The sequence below is a fragment of the Ovis canadensis genome, chromosome 14 (genome assembly GCF_042477335.2).
Source record: "Ovis canadensis isolate MfBH-ARS-UI-01 breed Bighorn chromosome 14, ARS-UI_OviCan_v2, whole genome shotgun sequence".
In the NCBI taxonomy this organism is placed as follows: domain Eukaryota; kingdom Metazoa; phylum Chordata; class Mammalia; order Artiodactyla; family Bovidae; genus Ovis; species Ovis canadensis.
The window spans coordinates 77989219-78011550 of NC_091258.1; the positions used below are offsets into that span (position 1 = coordinate 77989219).

At 49.8% G+C, this 22332-nt stretch overlaps 1 protein-coding gene across 1 annotated transcript; it reads left to right on the forward strand.

Annotated features, from left to right (window-relative positions):
* Nucleotides 1-1888: 1888 nt before the first annotated feature.
* EDDM13 (epididymal protein 13) lies at nucleotides 1889-21249 on the forward strand. Its single transcript, XM_069552493.1, has 12 exons — nucleotides 1889-1908; nucleotides 2105-2220; nucleotides 4434-4451; nucleotides 5617-5622; nucleotides 5753-5825; nucleotides 8051-8077; nucleotides 15389-15528; nucleotides 16188-16214; nucleotides 16971-16997; nucleotides 18829-18953; nucleotides 19718-19755; nucleotides 21135-21249. Exons 1-12 carry the CDS (start codon nucleotides 1889-1891, stop codon nucleotides 21157-21159), a joined length of 642 nt encoding a protein of 213 aa, XP_069408594.1. The 3' UTR covers nucleotides 21160-21249.
* Nucleotides 21250-22332: the final 1083 nt, after the last annotated feature.

The following is a 22332-nucleotide window of genomic DNA, read 5'->3' on the forward strand; positions in this document are numbered from 1 at the left end:
AGATCTGGCCATCTTCCACCCTGGATCTTCCCGCCCACTGTGGCCACATCTTGCTAAGTGTGGGGGACTCCGCGAGCCTCTGGCACGTTTGGAGAACTCTGCCACCCTTAGGGAGTCATGGGGGTGTAGTTTGGGGCAGTCGACCCCTCCTTTTGTATTAAAAGTCATTTCTACTAGAAGTTAAGTAAGCAAATATAAGTAAATAAAATAAATGTTCAGAATACCTTTTCCTAGTTTTTTTGTACTTGATTTGTGGTTTTGCAGAAATAAGAAGTACTATGAGGACTCTTCCCTGGTGGCTCAGAGGGGAAAGAATTCGTCTGCAATGTGGGAGACCTGGGTTGGGAAGACCCCCTGGAGAAAGGAACGGCTACCCACTCCAGTATTCTTGCCTGGAGAATCCTATGGACACAGGAGCTTGGCGGGCTACAGCCCATGGGGTTGAAAAGAGCTGGACACAACTGAGCAACTTTCACTTTCATGAGGAATCGTGGGTCTTCCCTGGTGGTGCAGATGGTAAAGAATCTGACCGCAATGCAGAAAACAGGGTTTCCCTGGTGGCTCGGTGGTAAAGAATATGCCTGCCAATGCAAGAGATGTAGGTTCGATCCCTGGGTTGGGAAGACCCCCTGGAGAAAGGCAAGGTAACCCACTCCAGTATTCCTGCCTGGAGAATCCCATGGACAGAGGAGCCTGGTGGGTTAAAGTCCGCGGGGTCGCAGAGCCGGACACGATTTAGTGACTGACACTTTAGTGTGTATATGTCAGCCCCAATCTCTGAATTGATTCTTCTTCCCTTACTGTCTGGTAACCATAAGTTTGTTTTTTACAACTGCGATTCCAGTTCTATTTTGTAGATAAATTCACTTGTATCATTTTTTTTTTTTAGATTCCATATGTAAGTGATATTGTATGGTATTTGTCTTTCTCTGTCTGAATTACTTCACTCAGGATGACAATCTCCAGCTCCATCCTGAAAGCCCTGTGGCCAAAACACAATTTTTCAAAAACTTATGCTTACAAAGCAGTGATTGTTAAATAGTTGAAGGCTTGGTGAAATGATTAGTATACTGTGCATGAAAGTAAAGGACTTTGAATACTTCATGTATGAAATAATCTTTTTTTCTTTTTTTGACTTTTTTTTTCCTGCCGTGTAACCTGTGAGATCTTAGTTCCTGATCAGGGATCCAACCCCTGGTCTCGGCAGTGAAAGTGTCGAGTCCTAGCCACTGGACCGCCTGGGAATTCCACAAAATCACTTCTTAAGAGATGTATGGGCAACATATCATTTGTTGCTGTTGCTCTTTAGTCGCTAAGTTGTATCTGACTTTTTGAGACTCCATAGACTGTAGCCCGCCAGGCTCCCCTGTCCGTGGGATTCTCCAAGCAAGAATACTGGAGGGGGTTGCCATTTCCTTCTCCAGGGGATCTTCCTGACCCAGGGATCGAACCTGCATCTCCTGCATTGGCAGGCAGATTCTTCACCACTGAGCCACTAGGGAAGCCCTCAGGATATTTTAAAAGCCCACTTATAGGCCACGGGTCCTACACAAACAGGAGATGGGAGTCGTAGGACGGCAAAGATCAGGCTCAGCATAAAATTATTCTAAAATGTTGTTTCAGGATAAATAAGCAAGGACTTCACTGGTGGTCCAGTGGCTAAGACGCAGCTCCCAATGTCAGGGACTCAAGTCGATCCTTGCTTGGGGAACTAGATCCCACATGGCACAAGTAAGGTCCCCAGACAGCTAAATCAGTTCAGTTTAGTCACTTGGTCGTGTCTGACTCTTTGCGACCCCCGTGGACTGCAGCACGCCAGGCTTCCCTGTCCATCACCAACTCCCGGAGCTTGCTAAATAAATATATGAAAATTTTTGAAAAGTACCCGATGCACGTAACTCAACCCAGGTACCTATAAAAAAAAAAAAGATAAATAAGCAGACACCAATGGGAAGAAGCGGTCTGTGTGTCAGCCCCTGGTGTCGTGGGCACAGAGCAGACACCTGTCAGCCTCCAGGCGGCTGGAGGGTGTGTGTGGGCAGTTAGCTTCGCCCTTGGAATCTGGGAGAACAGTGAGTGACCAGAGTCCCGTTGGTCCTGGAAGGAGCTCATCCACCCCAACCCCCAAGCCCACTGTCCACAAGTCAGGGCCCTCTCTGAAGATGTTCTTGCTGATTCTGCTTTTCCTGGGACTGGCAGACGCCTGCATCCCGCGGGAAGGTAAGCCCAGCTCCTCCTGCCGTCTCCCCGTCCTCTGTTTCTTGTTACCACGGGAGGGGGCCTGGTGGCTGGCCTCAGAGAGCCTCCTCGGGTCTGAGTCCAGGCTCCTTCCCGCTCCCTGTTTAGAAATTCTCACTTCCCCTTTCCCTTGGTGGAGATGGAGGGGTGGGCAACTCCTGGGTATCATGGCTCCTGCCCTTGAAGACACACAGACTTGAGTCTGAACCCTGGTTAAATCACTGACTTCTTAGGTGGCGCGGTAGTAAAAAAAAAAAAAAAAAAATCCATCTGCCAAGGCTGGAGACGCCAGAAACTCGGATTCAAACCCTAGGTCGGGGAGACTCCCCTGGAGGAGGAAATGGCAACCCACTCCAGTATTCTTGCCTGGGAAATCACGTGGACAGAAGAGCCTGGTGGGCTACAGTCCGTGGGGTCGCAATGAGTGGGACACAACCGACCGCTCACAACAATCTGTGACACCGGGGGTGGGAGTGATTGCCCCGCAGAAGTCGTGTTAACTTGTCCTCGACTTGCTTTATCAGAGATGATGTGTTGGCGAGGTGTCTTACTACCCGTGATGTTAAGTTTGATCACCAACCAGCTACTATTTTCGCCTTTATAACTGGTAGATAACCTGGCTGAGATCACTGGGAACTTCGCGGATATCCTATTCCCCCTCAGACTTTCCCCCCACGAATTGCAGCATCCATCTGTGGATCTTGTCTGCCAAAATGATTGCTGTAGTATTTGCACGATGGTGATCTTCTGTTTCTCTTATTTCTGCTACATGTATCCGTTGGAATGCTTCTGTAAGACGACTCAGTGCTTCTGCTCTATTTATTTATTCAAGTAATTATATCAATATGAATGCACGGATATTTATTTTATCAACAAAAAGTAACAGCTTATCTTTCGATGGGTGGAAGGGTGATGGCCACAGCTTCTCTTTTGGACATGCTAAGTATGATGAGCCTGTAAGATGTGCAAGACCTCCATGGGTCACAGGTTCCATGAGAGCAGGGTTTGTGATGTCTTATTTTCTCCTGTACCAACATCTCTCTCCCCAGCAATGTTACAAATGCCTACAGAGCAGGAATTGAGTCTAATTCACCTGCACCCCCATCATCGAGCACAGACCAGTGGCCAGTATATGTGGCTAGTGAATGCTGGGCGGATGGATGATGCAGGATAACGGATGGATGACGGGTGGATGATGGCTAGATGGATAAATCGATGGATGGTGAATGGTTGGGTGGGTGGATGGAAGGATGGATGGATGGTGAATGGGTGGATGGAAGGATGGATGGGTGGATGGAAGGATGGATGGGTGGTGGATGGGTGGATGGAAGGATGGATGGGTGGTGGATGGGTGGATGGCAGGATGGATGGGTGGTGGATGGGTGGATAAAGGATGGATGGGTGGTGGATGGGTGGATGGAAGGATGGATGGGTGGTGGATGGGTGGATGGCAGGATGGATGGGTGGTGGATGGGTGGATAAAGGATGGATGGGTGGTGGATGGGTGGATAAAGGATGGATGGATGGCAGATGGGTGGATGGAAGGATGGATGGGTGGTGAATGGGTGGATGGAAGGATGGATGGGTGGATGGAAGGATGGATGGATGGTGGATGGGTGGATAAAGGACAGATGGGTGGTGGATGGGTGGATAAAGGATGGATGGGTGGTGGATGGGTGGATGGAAGGATGGATGGGTGGTGGATGGGTGGATGGAAGGATGGATGGGTGGTGGATGGGTGGATGGAAGGATGGATGGGTGGTGAATGGGTGGATGGAAGGATGGATGGGTGGATGGAAGGATGGATGGGTGGTGGATGGGTGGATGGAAGGATGGATGGGTGGTGGATGGGTGGATGGAAGGATGGATGGGTGGTGGATGGGTGGATGGAAGGTTGGCTAGATAGTGGATGAATGGCAGGATGGACAGATGATGAATGGATGATGGTGAGATGGATAAATCAGTGGATGGTGAAGAAGTAAATGGGTGGATAGATGGATAATGGGTGGCGAGAGGGATACGTGGACTCAAGCAGCTTTCCTGATAGACTGGATGGGTTAGTGCATCTCCAGTGACACTTTCAGCTCTGGGCTCCTTGGGCACTGCAGTGATCTGAGTCTAATGCTGAATTCTCTCCCTGCTCCCTGCTTCCTGTTCCTGCTGGGATCCGGATGGCCTAACACTTTCGCCTCCAGTTGCAACTGAAGAAAAAAGTAAGAACTGTGAACATCCCAAGACTGTATTCCCATAGCCAGTTCCATGGGAATTCATGTAGATTGTAGAACCCCTTTGGGGATTCTGGGGAAAAGTGGGCTTCGTCTTGGGAGCCAAGGCAAGCCGTAGACATCTCTGTCTTCTAGTGATGCCTGCTGTCCAAAGGGCTGTTCGTCCATCCTTTTGTCTGGGGAAGACAGGCTCAGTGGGTGAATGGAGAGCTCTTATCAGAAAGAAAGAATAGTTGGAATATTTTTACTAGAGTTATATTCTGACACACACACACACATATATACATAAAATCGATCTGTAGGATTCATTTATAAAACTGTAAAGCTAAAGAAGTGTTCTCCGAATTTATGGTTGCCAGAAGAAGAATGAGGGGAACAGATAGGGAGTTTGGATGGACATGGACACACTGATGTATTTAAAATGGAGAACCAACAAGGACCTACTTTACAGCACAGAGAATTCTGCTCAGTGTCACGTGGCAGCCTGGATGGGAGCAGGGTTTAGGGGAGAATGGACGCATGTATATGTATGCCTGAGTCCCTTCGCTGTTTACCTGAAACTATCACAACATTGTGAATTGGCTACACCCCAATATAAGATTAAAAGTTTTAAAAAAAGAAGTAGAGTTCTCAACATCCTTGCCAACAGTGTAACCGAGCTGTTTGATCTTTGTCTAACTGTACATGACAAACTACAAAAAATCAGTCTCTCATGAAATCCCTCCCCCGTAAGAATAGGCGAGGCTAAATGAAGGAAGACCGAGCGTACACACACAGAGTGGCTCTTAGAACAAGACACAGCTTCTCATTCTGGGGCCCCATCCTATCTTGGGCCTCCCTGGGGGCTCTGCTGGTAAAGAATCCGCCTGCAAGGCGGGAGACCTGGGTTCGATCCCTGAGTTGGCAAGATCCCTTGGAGAAGGGAAAGGCTACCTACTCCAGTATTCTGGCCTGGAAAATCCCATGAACTGTATAGTCCATGGGGTCACAAAGAGTTGGACACGACTGAGTGACTTTCACTTTCAGATGAAGGGAGAAAGGCGTGCATGCAGAAATCATCTGAGGTGGATAAATGACTGTTAACTCAAACTTCTCTCTTGCTTTTTTCTTCCATGTGGACCCCCTGACTCCTGGTCCTGTTGTCCTTTTCCAGTCAAATGTAAGTCTTATCTCCTTCTCCCAATGTAAGTGGGGAGCCTTCAACCAGAGGAGGAAGGGGGACAGGGGACAGGGGGATGGCTGTCTCTCATTTTCAACCTGGGCAGCTCACAGGATGCTCTCAATCTCAGCACGGCTCCAAACCCAGAGCCTGCAGATCCCTGGGGCCAACCAGATGGACTTCGGGGAGGCCGACCAGCCTCTGTAATCTTGTGCAGAACGGGGTGTGAGGGACAGAGTCTCGGTGGTTTTCTGGGAATATGGACTTCATAGCTTCAGTCGGATTTTCAGCAGGACTTTGTGCTCTGACATGTACAACCAGACTGGACTGCATTGTGTGGCTTCACTGGTAGGTTGTAGATGAGAGAAATAGGGCACAGAATGGCCAAGGCTCGCTCCTCGCCAGGTATTCACCATCCTGGCCTCTGACTATTGGTTGTTATGGAGACCCTTGTCTGCCACCCTCCGGAGACTCAGGTGTAAGGGGGGTGGGTGATTGGATGCCCCAGACCATGGTATCTCAGGGTGTCTTGACCTCTGGGATAAATGTGTCTCTAAAGAGGCCTATGGGCTTCCCTGAGGGCTCAGGGGTAAAGAAAGACTTGTTTGATCCTTGGCTTGGAAAGATCCCCTGGAGAAGGAAATGGCAACCCACTCCAGCCTTCTTGCCTGGGGAATCTCATGGACAGAAGGGCCTGAGGCTACCGTCCATGGGGTCGCAGACACGACTGAGTGCCTGAGCACGATGCACAAAGAGGTCTATGGCTCTTGGAACAGGACACAGCTTCTCATTCTGGGTCCCCGTGCTGCCCTGGGACCTGGGGGATGCCACGGGGTATAGAGGATGAATTAATGCGTTTTGCCTTCTCTCTGATCCCTGCCGGCCGCCTCTGAACCTCTCCTTCCTGCTGGGTGCGCCGAGTCAACAGTGCTGAAAGGTGACATTTTTGTTCACTCTCTCTCCCTTGGGGTTCTGATTGCCCTTGGTTGACGGGGTAATTTTTGCCTGCCTTTCAAGGATCTTTCTTCTTGTGACTGTCCACAGCCCAGCTTCTGATCTAGAGACATAAAAAGTCAAGACTGGATATCTTGATGAAAAGAAAATACTGCATGCCTCTCTCCTTCCCCTGTAAAAACTAGTTGATCAGAAATTGAGCACATTTCTGTGGTCCACCTGTGACTAAAGGAAAGCCATTTGGTTGTAGAGCTAAATTCAGGTCTATCTGAGATCTGTGGAGGAGGAAATGGCAACCCACTCCAGTGTTCTTGCCTGGAGAATCCCATGGGCAGAGGAGCCTGGTGGGCTACAGTCCATGGGGTCACAAAGAGTTGGGCACGACTGAAGTGACTTAGCACACAGAATTCTTCCTTCTTCTGCCTGCAAGCCCCTCACCATGGGCATACACGTAATCATCTCTATGTAAGCTTGTTATTGTTATTATTATCAGTATATAGACCACTTAACCCCAACCCAGCAATGGACATTAATATACTCACCTTGTGGGTGAGGAAATAGAACTTTATAGAGGAAGTTGGAGAGATCTACGTTTGAATTTTTGTGCCCTCCCTCATCCACTGTGTGGGGCTTCAAAAATTAATACGATATCTCAGAGCTTCAGCTGTTCTCATTGACAACATGAGGACAATTCGCTAACCTGGGAGGGTTGGTGTGAAATCAGTATAAGGAAAGAGTTGGGCTTTTTTCTAGAGTCAGTGAAGAATAGCTCCTTTCTCTCTTTTCTACCTGGCTGAAGAATGGCCCACGGCTGTGTCCGCCACCCCCGCCCCCGCTCACGTAAACCTCCCCGAAATCAAGCACAAAGCCGCTCTCGATAACCCCACCTAGCCGCTCCCCGCGCCCACGGCTGCCTCCCTTTCCGAGTCTGTCCTAGCTCCCGGCATCTGACCTTACTTTTGGTTTTCTACTCATGGCTTCCTCTCCGCGGCCCCTGGTCCCACCGTTCTGCACCACGTCTGTATCCTCCACCACCGTGCCGACTCTGGATCGACTGCCCTCAGGAATCGTAGGTAAACACCTCACCACGTTCAGGATGCCCTCGGACTGTGAACTCTGGGGGGAAACTCTGAGCGAGATTTTCTGGGCATTTGACGTATGTCTGGAGCCATGTTGGGTGATGGAAACCCAAAGATGGATCATACATGCTCACTCTTTAGGAACTCAGAGACTGATGGAAAAGACACACACAACCCAGAAATTAGATTAGAGACACTGATGTCTGCTGGCAGTGATGGGGCTGAACAGAGGGACGATGGGAATCATGAGGAAACCCTAAGTCATGCGCGAGCTCTCACAGCCATACTTTCCAAAGAAGAGAACTTCTTAAATCCGTTGAACCGGGGAAATCCACGAATTTGGTATATTTCCCTCCGCTGCATTTGAACGTCTTTCCTTATGTCTTCTTCCCCAGGTATGATGAGCAGGCTGTCAGCGGATGGTAAGTGAGACTTCTGTCTTCTCAGGCGTTTCTCTTCTCTATAAGGTAATGCAGATTTATGGAGTCTTTTGTGTTTTTAGTTATTTATTTAAATTCCGTGTTTTATTTATGTTTTCTTTCTTTATTTCGGAAGAACGATTCAGACTGTATCTGATCACATTTTGTCTCTTAGAGTTTTAAGGTAATGGAAATTTTTATTCGTGTAGAATGAGAGCGCTAGAATTTTGTGTGAGAGATATCACGTGGTAGATTGTTTTAAGCTATAAAAGATTTATGCTCATGAGAAAAGTTATAGGAACATCAAATGAGTGTCAAAATCTTCCTCTCTGTCCTATCCCCAGTTCTCCTGTCTTGAAACAGCCACCACTCCTGGTCTCCTGCGCATTCTTACAAGAAATGCGCTTAGGTACCTGTATCTTCAACTTTCTGAGGTCATGACTCAAATGACTGGGTCAAAGAGCAGAGGTCTTTCAAATCTGGACAGAGGTTTGACAAACGTACAGTTCCATAAACCGCCTACAAGAATGCTAACTTCCCCACACCTTCAGCAACATGGGGTAGCATCTAGCATTCTGACTTTTCAAAATGGGATGGCTGAAAACACTGGTCCCCATGTGCACAGGTAGAGAGGCTGAACCCCAGCAGAAGTTCCCGCTATCTCTACTACTCTCCAGTCCAGTGCTATCATTTATGTTTTCCAGTGAAGGAGTACACTTTGAAAGGACTTCCATTATTGAAAAGCTTAAATAGATAAACTTGCAAAGGAAGTTTTACGTTCCTTTAGTCGGTGAAAATCCAGTTTCATTTGTTTCAAAAGTATGCAACGCAAATAAATAGAGGGAAACAACAGAATGGGAAAGACTAGAGGAGAAGGAAATGGCAGCCCACTCCAGTCTTCTTGCCTAGAAAATTCCATGGACAGAGGAACCTGGTGGGCTACAGTCCATGGGGTTGCAGAGTCGGACACGACTTAGCAGCTAAGCCACAGAGGTTTCTTGGAGAAAACTGACGATACCAAGGCAACATTTCATGCAAGGATGGGCACAACAAAGGACAGAAGTGTCAAGGCCCTAACGGAAGCAGATGAAATTAAGAAGATGTAGCAAGAATACACAGAACCATACAAAAAAAAGTCTTAATGACCTGGATAACCACGATGGAGTGGTCACTCACCTAGAGCCAGACATCCTGGATTGTGAAGTCAAGTGGGCCTTAGGAAGCATTGCAATGAAAAAAGCTAGTGGAGGTGCTGGAATTCCAGCTGAGCTATTTAAAATAATAAAAGATGATGCTGTAAAAGTGTTGCACTCAATGTGCCAGAAAATTTGAAAAATTCAGCAGGGGCCATAAGGAAAAGGTCAGTTTTCATTCCAACCCCAAAGATGGGCAATGCCAAAGAATTTTCTAAGAAGATAACTGCAAAAATAGACATAATGAAACAATGGAAATAAAGTAGTAATTATAACGATACTGATGACTGCTGAGGGTCTTATTCTGAAGATGGTTCTCTCTTCACTGGAAAGGAAGACCAGAGCGCATTAGAGAGAGGTTCTGGACAAGTTAGCATCATTTTGAGACTTTTGAGAAGAAAGAGAATTATAAAGTGAATTCAATATTAGATTACATATTCCCACCATGTGACTCCAAACGAGTAACATCTGTGTCCACCTGAGACCTTTCCAGCCATCCCCAAGGGTTCCCGTCCCAGTGCACAGGGCATGCCTGGATCTGGAGCTCCAGGGAGATGGAGACGGGAACTGGACTTCCAGGGGTACATATGCCTGGCATTTCAAGCCAGCTCCGTTCTTTCCCAGCATATGGGACCCTGGGGCAAGGCTCTTCTCTTCTCCCATAGAGTAGGGCTAGTAATCCACACTATAAAGAGTGCTTCTTAATGTTATAATAAACTATAACATTTTATACGTTATAAAAATTATATGACATTATAATTAAATCTACGAAAAACTCAGGTACTAGGAAGCTGGTTGAAGTGGGCTCAGCTCCCTGCGTCCCGTCTGTCCAGGGGTCCTGGAGTCCGTAGCCCTCCTCACTGCTTCTGCTCTTTCAAAGATACCAGTTTCTCACTTCTCTCCCCTTGGGTTGCTGAAGAGCTCTGTGCTTTCCCTGTGTTCCCATCAACCTGGAAGCAGAACCCTCCTTCACTGGTTCCCATGAGAAATCGGCCGAGACCTACGAGTTATGAGTCTCGATGAAACGAGAGCGTGCAGGACAGCCAGAGCCCTGAGCAGATGGACGGCCTTCTCCCATCTCTGCTCACTCTCTCTCTTCTCATCTCCCGTTTTCCTTCTCCCCACACTGCCTGTGGAGTTCCAAGACCTTCTCCTTCTCACAAGCTGAATAACACAGGACTCCCTGACTCCTACCCTCGAAGAATCCTCTCCATCCAGAAATAGCAGAGCTTTATGGGCCAAGACCTCCCTCCCTGGAAAACAGCCAGACTTCATAAATAGTGAAATGAGCTTCTTAGCCAACATACGACCCGGCTATAAGGCAAAGATCAACGTCAGATAGACATTATTAGGCAAAATAACCTCAGATCCAGAGTGGAATGTGGATAAAGCCATATAGTCAGGGCTTCCCTAGTGGCTCAATGGTAAAGAATCCATCTGCCAATGCGGGGGACCCGGCTTCAATCCCTGGGTCAGGAAGATCCCCTGGAGAGCACAGCAACCCGCTCCAGTATTCTTGCCTGGAGAATCCCACAGACAGAGGAGCCTGGCGGGCCGCAGTCCATGGGGTTGCAAAGAGTCAGACACGACTGAGCAACTAAATCGCAACTACAGAGGCCAGAGTCATGGCTCACAGACCGGAAACCATCTGTAGAGACACGAAAACAGAGAGCCAGAAAGACGCAGAGCTTCAGAGGGAGAGTGGTAACTAACGAAAACGTCATGCGGGAGTTCCCTGGTGGTCCAGCGGTTAGCAAGACTTGGCCTTCCAATGCCAGGGGCGTGGGTTCTGTTATGCTCCGAGCCCGTATCTCCGAACCGACCGAGAGAGAGAGCAAGTCCACCACAGTAATGCAAAGGCAAGAAGGGAGTTTTATTTCTAGCGCGCTAGGGCCCAAGTCTCATCCGGCTCAGCAGAATCCGACAAGAGCCCCGAACAAAGGAGTATGGCGGCTTACACACAGGCAGCTCTTTGTCTCAGTTACAGGAGTAGCTGGCGTTACATGATTGGCCAGGCAGGATGAGCGCATGTCCTGTCTCTTTCTGGAAAACATGACTCAGGTCCTAGAGCCCGTCGTTTGGTCCCTAACAGGTTCCATCCCCGGTCAGGGACCTAAGGTCTCAAATGCCTCGAGGCCCAAAAGCCAAAACACAAAACAATATTGTAACAAATCCCATAGATTTAAAAAATGATCCACAGCAAAACAAAATTCTTTAAAAAACTTTCACGGAGCATCTTGGAAAAGCCGGTATGTTTCAGGGCTCTGCTTGGATCATTTCTTTTAAGCCTCCTCACCCCTGTGAGACGGGTGGATCCCATTACAATCCAGAGTGACTGTGTGCGCCCACGACCTGCCTGGTTTCAGCATTAAAACTCTCTCACCCAGTGGACCCCTTCCAAGTCCTGGGCCAAGCAGGACAATAATTGCACTTTTATGAGAAAACCAAGCCCTAGAGAGACGGGGTAAGTTGCCCAAGTGCTGGGTCCAAGTGTTTCCCCGATCGCCCATCATTCTTAGGATGAAGCCCGAGGTCTTTAAAATGACCCACAGGGCCGGGCATCATCTAACTCTGGGCGTTCTTGTCCGCTGGTCATCTTCACCTACCGTGTCCCCTCAGCAGGTCTCTCTCCATCCTTCCGAAGCTCCAGACTCCTTCCCACCCAGGACTGTCCCGCCTCTGGGAATGCGTCTCTGTCTCTCCCCTCCAAAGGTCTTCACCTGGCTAACCCCTCCTCATCTTTCAGGTGTCAGACTCAGTGACAGTTCCTCCAAGACGCCTTCCCTGGCACCCCAACAAGGTCAGCAAATGCCGCTCTCTAGCAGGTTCTGGCCGCACCCAGAAACCCTAGCCCTCCCCCAGATGGGTTTCTGACTCTCGAGGCCGCCTCTCGGGCCTCCGCTTGCTCGTGCTCCCCGAGAGTAAGACCCTTGTCCTCTCACTTTCCGTGTAGCCCTCACACCTTGCACACACTAGAGGCTCCACCAGTACTGGTTAGAGAGAGAGAGGCAACGACCTAGCCCCCACCCGCCTCGTGTCCGCTTCTGCCTCTGAATCCTCTGACCAGTCAGGGAGTCTCGTTTTGTGGTGTCCTTGTTTCACGGTGTCTTAACACTGATCCCTGTCTTCCCTCTGCACCTCTGTTGGAACCTGGCCGCCTGCACCCTCGCCTCCAGACAGGACAGAGGAAGAAAGTAAGTGCTTTTTCAATCCCGAGTCTGTGTCCTGGAGATGACATTCCCGTAACCCTCTCGGGGATTACACCTTGTTGTTCAGTTGCTCAGTGGCATCTGACTCTTCTGTGACCCCTTGTGGACTGCAGCCCACCAGGCTCCTCTGTCTGTGGGATTTCCTCATTAAAATTTGAGGGAGGGGAATTCCCTGGTGGTCCAGGGGTTAGGACTCTATTGGGTTTCAGGCTTGCTTGGGGAGCTGAGATCCTGCATGTCCCACAGCGCAGCCAAAAATAAGACAAGCTGCAGAGGAAAAAAAAACCAGCGGGGGGTGGGAAGTGTTGGTGTGGGCCCTGGCATTTAGATATTGTCTTGAGGTCAAAAGCAAAACTGTTACAAATGGGCTGCCATAGGGCTGTGCTTGTAACATTTAGCAACCATTTCTGTGGGGAGAGGGTGGGGAGGGGAGCTCGGGTTTGCAGCCACTGCCGATTAATGTGGTGTAAATGCTTTAGCGCTGGGCTGATCTGAAGCCGCTAATTAGGCTTGGCAGTGGCTTGCGAAAGTTTTGCAATAATTTAACAACCATCTCTTGCAAGCCAGCTCCGGCACAGCCCCAGTCTCAGCGCTGTGGCTCTCCTTTGGTGTGTAAATTGCTCCCATGAAAAAGGGCCTACCTTCCAGAAGGAAAAGTTTGGTGGTTCTTGGGAGAGAAAGGGAGCCATGCTCGTTAGAGAGCAGGGGACGCATTCTAAGGAAGACAGACGTATGCCCCCCAGGTCAGGTGAGCTGGCGAAGCACCTCTCTCTCCCATCTCTTTTGCACCTCCAGGGCAGAGTCTTGTCCACTGCTCACACTCATAACCTAGAAGCATGCCTAACACACACGGGCTCTACTACTCTTCCTGAAGCAACAGAGAGGTCCCTTCTATGGCTGATGGATGTAATTTTTGCTAATGGGGAGGGCTGGAGGAGAACCAACATTGGAGCGTCTACCTCCATGATGCCACTGATCTTCACCATGGCACTCTGCGCTACACGGAACCCTAGTTTTAAGGCATGGCTCCCCAAACTGGGGCTTCCTGGTGGCTCAGTGGTAAAGAACCTGCCTACCAATGCAGGAGACGCAGGTTCAGTCCCCGGGCTGGGAAGATCCCCTGGAGGAGGAAAGGGCAACCCCCTCTGGTACTATTTTTGCAGTGTTTTTGCAAGTCTATAATTAGCGCACAATAAAAGCTTACAAATAACTTGGAGAGTGTTTAGTGAGTGAATAAAGGAATGTGCTGGGGGGTGTATTTGATTCTACTCTCTTGCTCCCTTTTTTCCATGTTGACCCCCTGATTTCTGGTTCTGCTGCACCTTCCAGTAAAAAGTGAGTTATTCTTCCTTTTCTGTGGTAATTCGGGTGTTTTCAGCCGCTGAGACAAAAAAGTAAACAGAAGGGAATCTTTGGATTGTTCTCACCTGGGGACCCGGGTTGAGAGAGACCCTCTGCTAACAGGGTCTCCATCTATCACTCTTGACTCTGAAGGGGGCTCAGACTGACCTGCCAGGGTCCACAGGCCCGCCTGAGACCGTATGGATAATCCCCAGAATTTGTGGGAGGCAGGGGTGGGTCTGAGGCAGTATGTGTGACTGGGTGTGTGAGTGCACGGCCATCAAGGCCTCCAGATTTTAGCAGAAGCCAAGGGCCGCAGCCCCAGGACACAAGAACGTACTGAGCTGTGTGTATTTGCGGAGAGGACTGTTGAATGAGGAGGAGCTCAAAGCCACGGCTTCCTCTTTGGTCAGGCTTCCTCCCTCCTGACCTCTCAGGAGAGAAAGGAGATAAAGGTGGGTTGGGGGATCTTCTGAGGACCTTCCTCATCTCTGGGGGACCAACGCTCAAGGAAAACAGGTGTCTGGGGAGTCTGTCCATCTGGATAATCAGGGCTCCAAAGGAGGCAAGTGTAGCGGACGCAGGCAGAGTCCCCAGCCTGGCCCACCCATGGCCACCCCATGAGATCTGGGGGCACCCTCATCGCACCATGACGGGAGGGTCTCCCCGGAGGACCAGCAGGGTGGGATGAGCCGGGAAGAAGCCAGTCACACCTTCTCATCCTCTCCCCTTTCTGTTGATGCCCAATGGCTCCCCCTGGAATTTCTCCTCCCTGTTGCCTACACCTCGACAGTCCTGAAACGTGAGTATCTTTTTCCACATTGTCCCCACGTCTGTCTTGTTCCCCTTCTTATCTCTGCCATGGGGTCCCTTCCCAACCACGGCCTCACTGATCAGAGAATCTTTCTGTATTTTTACTAATCCGGGGACTGGAAAAAATGACTGTATGAGTTTCACTTTTTCAAAGGCAGGGTGTCTTATGAGAACCAAGCCCCTGGTCAAATCAGGGACATGGGCAACGTTCTTATGACGACGGGGAGGACAGTAAGGACAATTCGTTCAGGGTTTCCTGGGCGCTGGGCACGCTTAATACATTCTGTTGCGTTTCCCCCCCAGGCAGGCATTATTCACCTGGAGGGTGTCAGGGGGCACAGCATGGGCAAATATGCAGAGCAGGCGTGGTGGCTGCCTTCCCAGCCTGACTCTGACCCAGCGCCAGTTCTTCAAGCCACTACCTGTTGTTGTTCAGTTGCTCAGTCGTGTCCGACTCTTTGTAACCCCATGGACTGGAGCCCGCCAGGCCCCTCTGTCCATGGGATCCTCCAGGCAAGAACACTGGAGCGGGTTGCCATTCACTTCCCCAGGGGATCTCCCTGACCCAGGGACAGAACCGGCGTCTCCTGCATTGGCAGGCGGACTCCTTACGTCTGAGCCCCCAGGGAAGCCCCTTCAGCCACTAGATTTCCGCTCTAACCCACATGGTGGGGCTTCCAGCCCTCTCGCCTTCACGGCTCAGCACCGCCTGCCTGGGCTCCATTCTCATTTGCTGCCGGTCTCCCCACCTTCTGATCTTATGACTTTTTTTTTTTTCCTTCTATGGTCTCATCTCTCGCGGCCCCTTGGACTCAACATTCTGGACTTTGCACCCTTGAACACCGCCCTGCCTCCCGGACCACACTTCCTTCTGGATGGATGACATTAGAGATCCTAGGTAAATCATCTCACTCCATACATGCCCCGAGATTTTGGCATGGGAAGTTTGTTTGGGAAAAAAAAAGTCTTTTCTTTAAAAAGATTTATTTTCAGCTGTGCTGGGTCTTCGTGGCTGTGTGTGGCTTTCTCTAGTTAAGGGGAGTGCAGGCTACTCTCTAGAGGCCATCTCGGGCTTCTCCCTGCAGTGGTCTTCTCGTGTTGTGGAGCAGCAACTCCAGGGTGTGGCTCAGTAGTTGTGGTTCCTGGCCTCCAGAACACAGGCTCAGCAGCGGTGGCGCTCAGTGGCTCCGAGGCACGTGGGATCTTCCTGGACCGGGGTCAAGCCTGTGTCTCTCCCGCGCTGGCAGGCGGATGCTTTACCACTGAGCCACCAAGGAAGGAAGCCCGGGAAGGATATTCTTTTTAACTCTCCATGTGGGATAGGACCACGCAGGGCGGTGGAAAGCCAGAGACGAGCCTCATGTGCTTGTACCTCTAGAGAAACCCCACACAGACTGATGCGGGGACAGACAGATAGCTTTAGGGCAGTATGAGCGTCCTCAGGGGGAGCCGATGAGAAGAGCGAGAGGCAGCTGGGGTGAGTTAGCTGCGCCTTGTCGGCCTAAGGGCACTTAGCACGCTGCCTTTGGCAATTCCATGTCCACACTGTCTCTGCAGGTTTGCTGAGCCTCCAGGTGCTGAATGGTAAGTAGTGACTATGCTAATTGGCCCCACCATTTGCTTTTGCTCCTGGACACAAAAATGTAGACTTCTCAGCTTTGTTTTTTAATGTTGGAAGAGTCTTTAAATAGCATCAAACCTTACACTCTTGGGGTTTTTTAAAATTTATTTTTCAATTTTTAATTGAAATCATACACTCTTTATCATCATCTGAACATGAAAAGTGTCTTTTTTTTTTTCATTTATCCAACAACAAATGCTAATTAATATTAGCCTCTCTGTGTTCAGTCCTGTTCTAGATGTTAGAGACACAGTAAGGAACAGGTCAGAAATCTGTGTCCAGATAGAACTGACGAGAAGAGAACACGAATAAATAGAGAAACAGTGGGTTAGAAGTCTGTTGGTTGCTAAGCCCTGTGAAGATCGCAGAGGAAGAGAGATGGGAAGGCAGGGCAGGGCAGAGGGATACGTTTTTAGAAGGTGATCAGGGAAAGTGACTTTGAGCAAAGACTTGGAGGAGGCGAGCACATGTGGGTTCAGGGTGTTGCTGGCAGAGGGAACAGCAGGTGGACAGGCCACGAGGCCACGCAGTGCCTGAGACCAGGGACTGCGGGGGGCTGGGCTCGTTCTCGGCTCTCCTTACCTGGGGCGCCCAGAATCGCTCTTTGCAGTTTGGTCTCCATTCATTTCAGAATTTGTTGATGATTTCTTTTCTTCCTTTCCCCCCCTCCTCTTCCTTCCTTCCCTTCCTTCTTTGCCTCTTTCTCTTCCTCTTTTCAGAAGAATCAAGCGGCTGCAAGGAAGAAGGTAAGTGCACGGCATCATGCCTTTTCCATCGAGACGCCTGCGAGTTCCCTCGGTCTGTGTTAAGTCAAAGCCTTAAGGAGACACAATTTCAGGTGGCCAAGGTCCGGGTTTCAGAACCTGAGAGGATGTCTTTCTGAGGGGCAGCCAAAGCCTTCAGACCACCCCTACCCCCTTGTACTGCCCCCTGGTGCCAAGGACACCAAGCACACTGAGGTGTGACTGGGAAACGTCTTGATTTTTCTCAGTCGCTTCTTCTGTTGATCACTGAGGTCTGAAATGATTCCTAAAGGTGAAGAAGGACGTTGAAATTGATCCCAGCACTGCCAAATAAATAAGTAAATTTAAAAAAAAGATTTGCATACATTTCAAAGGGACAGCTAAAGATGCTGAATAATTGATGCTTTCAAATCGTGCTGGAGAAGATTCTTGAGAGTCCCTTGGACAGCAGGGAGATCAAATTAGTAAATCCTAAAGGAAATCAGTCCTGAATATTCATCGGAAGGACTGATGCTGTAGCTGAAGCTCCAGTACTTTGGCCACCTGATGTGAAGACTCATTGGAAAAGACCTTGATGCTGGGAAAGATTGAGGGCAGGAGAAGGGGGTGGCAGAGGATGAGATGGTTGGATGGCATCACTGACTCAATGGACAAGAGTTTGAACAAACTCTGGGAGACAGTGAAGGACAAGGAAGCCTGGCGTGCTGCAGACCATGGGGTCGCAAAGAGTCGGACACAACTTAGCAACTGAACAACAACAATGAAGGGAAAGAGAAAGGAATTACAGCTACAGAGTATATTCTCTAAGAAAAGGGCAGGAGGTGTGCCCTCCTGAAATTTCAATTAAGGAGCTTTTTTTTTCTCTTTTCATTTTTCCCTTTACACTGGTAATGTTCTGGTGTTTGACTGGAGGGCCTGTTCCGTGAGGTGAATTATACATGTCAAAAATAGAGGAATAGCAAAGCTAAAACCGCAAGATCAGTAAGATAGTACTAAGGGAGAGTTTATTGTGCAAGGAAGAATAATTCTTAAACTGGGAACTTTCAAATTCAAAACTGATATGAGATGCAGGGGCAGGGTGTTCCTCACAGGGTGGCTTATAACATGAAATTGAGGAAATTGTTTATATTTTTAAATGATGGTTATTACAATGGGGTTTCCTGAGGGCACAATGGTTGGTTAAAAGGGGACTATCTTCAACCATTCAGGGGAAGATGACTTAAGTCCTTCTCATGATTATCAGAGACATTTAAAAGAAATGACTTCAATTTTGCTTATGTTCCTGAAAGAAGCTAGACTTAATTTAACATTCATGACTCACGTGGGTTCCTCCACTCTGGGAATTTTCAAGTGCCATCTCCTTTTTTAAAAAAATCTTATTAGTATTAGGGTGTTTTTTTTTTGTATGCAATATTAAAATGTAATGTAACCCTTTCTTTAAAATTTAAAATGTGAAAAGAAGAGGGAAAGAATATTGAGCAAGTGAAACTGGGCTTGTGCCCCAGATGGGGTCTGGAATGAGGAGGTCACAGGGTCAGATCTGGTGTTAGATCCCTGCGGGCTCCAGTGGGAGCTGGTCTGGGAGAGAGGAGTGTGGAGTAGCAGGCTGGTGCAATGGCAATCAGAAGGAGATGTGAGACTGGTGCCTTGCAGATGGAGAGGGGAGATGGGGGCACCCGGTAGCAATGGACCACATTTCAATCCCAGAAGCAGGTGGATTGAGGGTGTGGGGTTCAGAGGGAGATCTGTGTGGAGAGAGTTGTGGGAAAGGCAAGATGTCCACACAGGGGGCTGCAGGCCTTCACGTTGGTCATGTCCACTTGGATCTCCCCAGTGAAGCTCCTCCCAACGGCCACCACCCCCAAGAAGCCGCTGAAGAAGAAAACGGGATGGAATGGGCTGAGATGCGCCTACATGATGGTCACCTTCTTGTTCGTGTCCTACAATAAGGGAGACTGGGTAGGAAGAGCCGGGTTCCTAAAGGTGGAGAGGGAGGAGGAGAGAGCGGGAGCACGGAGGAAGGGAGGGAGGAGCTGGGTACCTCGTGGGGGAGGAGGAGGCTGAACAGATGGAGGGAATAGGGGGTGGGGGAGCGCAGAGGAAGGGGAGGAGGAGCCGGGTGCCCAAGGCGTGGGCAGGATGTCGGGATGGCAGTGAAGATGGGGCGCGCCTTGCCGCACTCGTAGAAGGAGCAGCGCTAAGGGTTTGGGGTGAGAGACGAGGAACACGCGAGGGGCGAGGAGATGAGCCCCAGCCTCGCGCCCCTGCTTAGATGAGTGGTTCTTGGATGCGGGTGACTTTGCCGCCCAGGGGACACTCAGCAGCGCCCGGAGACATTTCTGGTTGTCACGTCTGGGGGAGGAGGTGCCACTGGCATCTGGTGGGTAGAGGCGAGGTGCGCGGCTTCTGTAGGATGGCGCCCACGACTAAGGCTGACCTGGGTCAAAGTGCCAGGGGTGCTGAGGCTGAGAAACCCCCAGGTCAGAGCATCATGTCATTTACTGGGATGGAGTGAACTGGCTGGACGATGGGGCAGTAAGAGGGGAGGCTGAATAGGTCAACCAGATCAAGGATGTCACTCCCTCCCCTGGGGACGAGGGGGAGACAGAGGCAGGCAGGAAAGAAGAAAGGAAGCGGGGAGGGATGGCGGGAGAGTGGCAGAACTGTCTCACCAAAACCGTCTCTTTCTGCTTCTGGTTCCCCCCCTTCTTCAACCTCCCAAGTGCTACTGCCATTACTGTAACCCGGACGTGGACAACAGGTATGTCCCAAGGGGAGGAGGGCTTGTCCGCTGCGGGGTGGGGGGTGGCGGCTTGGTTCAAATTCTCCAGGAGGGTTTGGAAATGCCAGCTGTAGAATCACAGAGTCGAATGGACAGTTTCAAGTTCATCTCCCTAATCTCAAGCCACAGCTTACCAATGATAAGGACGTGGAGAGCAGAAAGAATTCAGTCATGAATTCCCTCAAAGGTTATGTGGGATTTTTTTTTTTAAGTTGTGGCAGAATACACATAATATAAAATTTACTGTGAGTAACGTTTCGGACACTCACAGTGTTGTGCAACCCTCATGGCGATTTAGCTCCAAAAGCTTTTCATCATCCCTGAAGGAGCCTCTGCAACCATGAGCAGTGTCTCCTCCCAGCCCCTGGCAGCCACTAATCATTTCTCTCTCTCCATCTCTGGATTTGCCTACTCTGCACATTTTATACACATGGACTCATATGCTATGTGGCTTCTTGTGTCTGGCTTCACTCACCTAGCATAATGTTCTCCAAGGCCATCCAGGCTAGGGCATGTATCAGAACTTCATTATTTTTCATGAGCGAATAGTATTCCTTTGCCTGTTTACTCACTCTTCAGGTGAACGGCATTTGAGCTGTCTCCACCTTTTGGCTATTGGTATGATGCTAAGAACACTGACACACACAAGTTTTCCTTGAACACCTGTTTCCAGTTCCTCGGGGGTACATACCTAGGTGTAGAAACTCTGGGTCGTGTGATAATTCTATGATTAACTTATTGAGAGATGCAGTCAGTACATTTTTATCAAGTAACTGCACTATGATGAATTCTGGATTCGCTAAAAAAACAGTTAAATGGTGAATTTTACGTCATGTGAATTTTACCTCGATTTTTAAAAACTGTAATAAGTAAAAACAGGTGGGAGCTGGAGTCACCCCCTGGGGCTGTAGTTTTCAGACCCTCTGCAGCAGACTGTGAGCCCCTTTGGGAGCAATGAGATGCTCGACCTATCCCCCAAAGCCCAGAGCAAGCCTCATATATTCACCCCCTGCAGCAACCCTAGGGGACCCCAGTGTGCCAGGCAGGGGAAGGCCTTGTGCTCGTGAGGCACGCCCGCTAGTGGGAGGGCAGGGAATAAATCACCTGAGCTTCCTCGAAGGAGCTGTGACAGACAGGAGCTGGAGGGGGTAGCTTCTCCCACTGAGTGTTCAGAAGAATCTCTCTCTGAAGCGAAGATATCCGCACGGTGAGATGGCGAGGAGCAGCCGGCTGAGGCTTAGGGAAGCGTGGCCGGTGGGTCAGAGGGGCAAGGTACGCGGGGTCCACAGAGCAGAGAGCCGCTCAGGATGTAAGCTGATGCTCACATACTTTTCCGTCTCCTTTCTTCCCTTCCTTAGGAACAACCCCTGCTGTGCCTTCTAACCGCCCTTCTCCATCTCAGCTCCACCCTCACGAGTCCTCCATCTCCCAGCTGGTCGGCCTGGCCTCTGGGGAAACCTCCGTGTGCTAGACTGCCGGAGGGCAGTGAGTCGAGTCCTTGGAGGGACAGCACCTGTCTGCCCAGAGGCATGGCCAGCAGGCCTCTGCGAGCAGAAGCTCTGGGAGAAGCTGAGTGAACGCCTGCAGCGGTTTCCTCCGCAGCGCCTCTTTAGCCTTTTTCAACCCTACCCTAGAGTTTCTGTAATAAAAGGTACATGTACCGAATGACTGAATGCCTGCTTCTTCCATCGAGACCTAGCTGTGTGGGGTGGCAGCGGAAGTCGCTCAGTCGTGTCCGACTCTTTGTGACCCCATGGATCGTAGCCCCCCAGGCTCCTTTGTCCATGGGATTTCCAGGCAAGGATGCTGGAGTGGGTTGCCATTTCCTTTCTCCAGGAGATCTTCCTGACCCAGGGATCGAACCCGGGTTTCTGCATTGCAGGCCGATTCTTTACCATCTGAGCCACCAGGGAAGCTGAGAACCCGATCTATCACGTAATTGTAGCGGCAACCCTTGAAGAAGGTGCTACCCCGCTGCCTGCTTTGTAAGTGGAGAATACAGAAGTCGGCTCCTTTCCACATCCCAGCTCCGCCCTTTACTGGACCGCAGCCCTGCGGAGGTGATTGGTTTTCACTGCCGCCTTTTACTCTCTATACAACTGGGACATTAATAGTTCATAAGACATCTAACCACCTGGATGAGGACCAGTTGTTTCGTTCATCAAGAAGTTGGTTACAACGGGCAAGGAAGGGCTTCCCTGGTGCGCAGTGGGTGAGAATCTGCCTGCCAATGCTAGGGACATGGGTTCCATCCCTGGTCTGGGGAAATTCCATGCGCTGTGGGGTAACTAAGCTGGCACGCCACAACGCCTGAGCCCAAGCTCCAGAGCCAGCGTCCTGCAACGACTAAGGCCCGCTCGCCCTGAACCTGTGCTTGGGAACAAGAAAGCCATCGCAGTGAGAAGCCTGTGAGCCACAAGGAGAGGAGCCCCTGCTCATCACGACTAGAGAAAGCCCTCAAGAAGCAAAGAAGACCCGGCGCAACCAGAAAACATTTATTTAAAAAAATAGAAGGGGCAGTTAAAAAATGCTTTAAAACCTGTCATTGTACACACA

Bases quoted from the DNA above. Each gene is read 5' to 3' on its own strand.
- EDDM13 (XM_069552493.1), top strand. From the start codon at position 1,889: ATGCACGTAACTCAACCCAG. The intron at 1,909-2,104 runs GTACCTATAAAA...TGGTCCTGGAAG, and splicing joins ATGCACGTAACTCAACCCAG to GAGCTCATCCACCCCAACCC. The intron at 19,756-21,134 runs GTATGTCCCAAG...TCCCTTCCTTAG, and splicing joins AACCCGGACGTGGACAACAG to GAACAACCCCTGCTGTGCCT.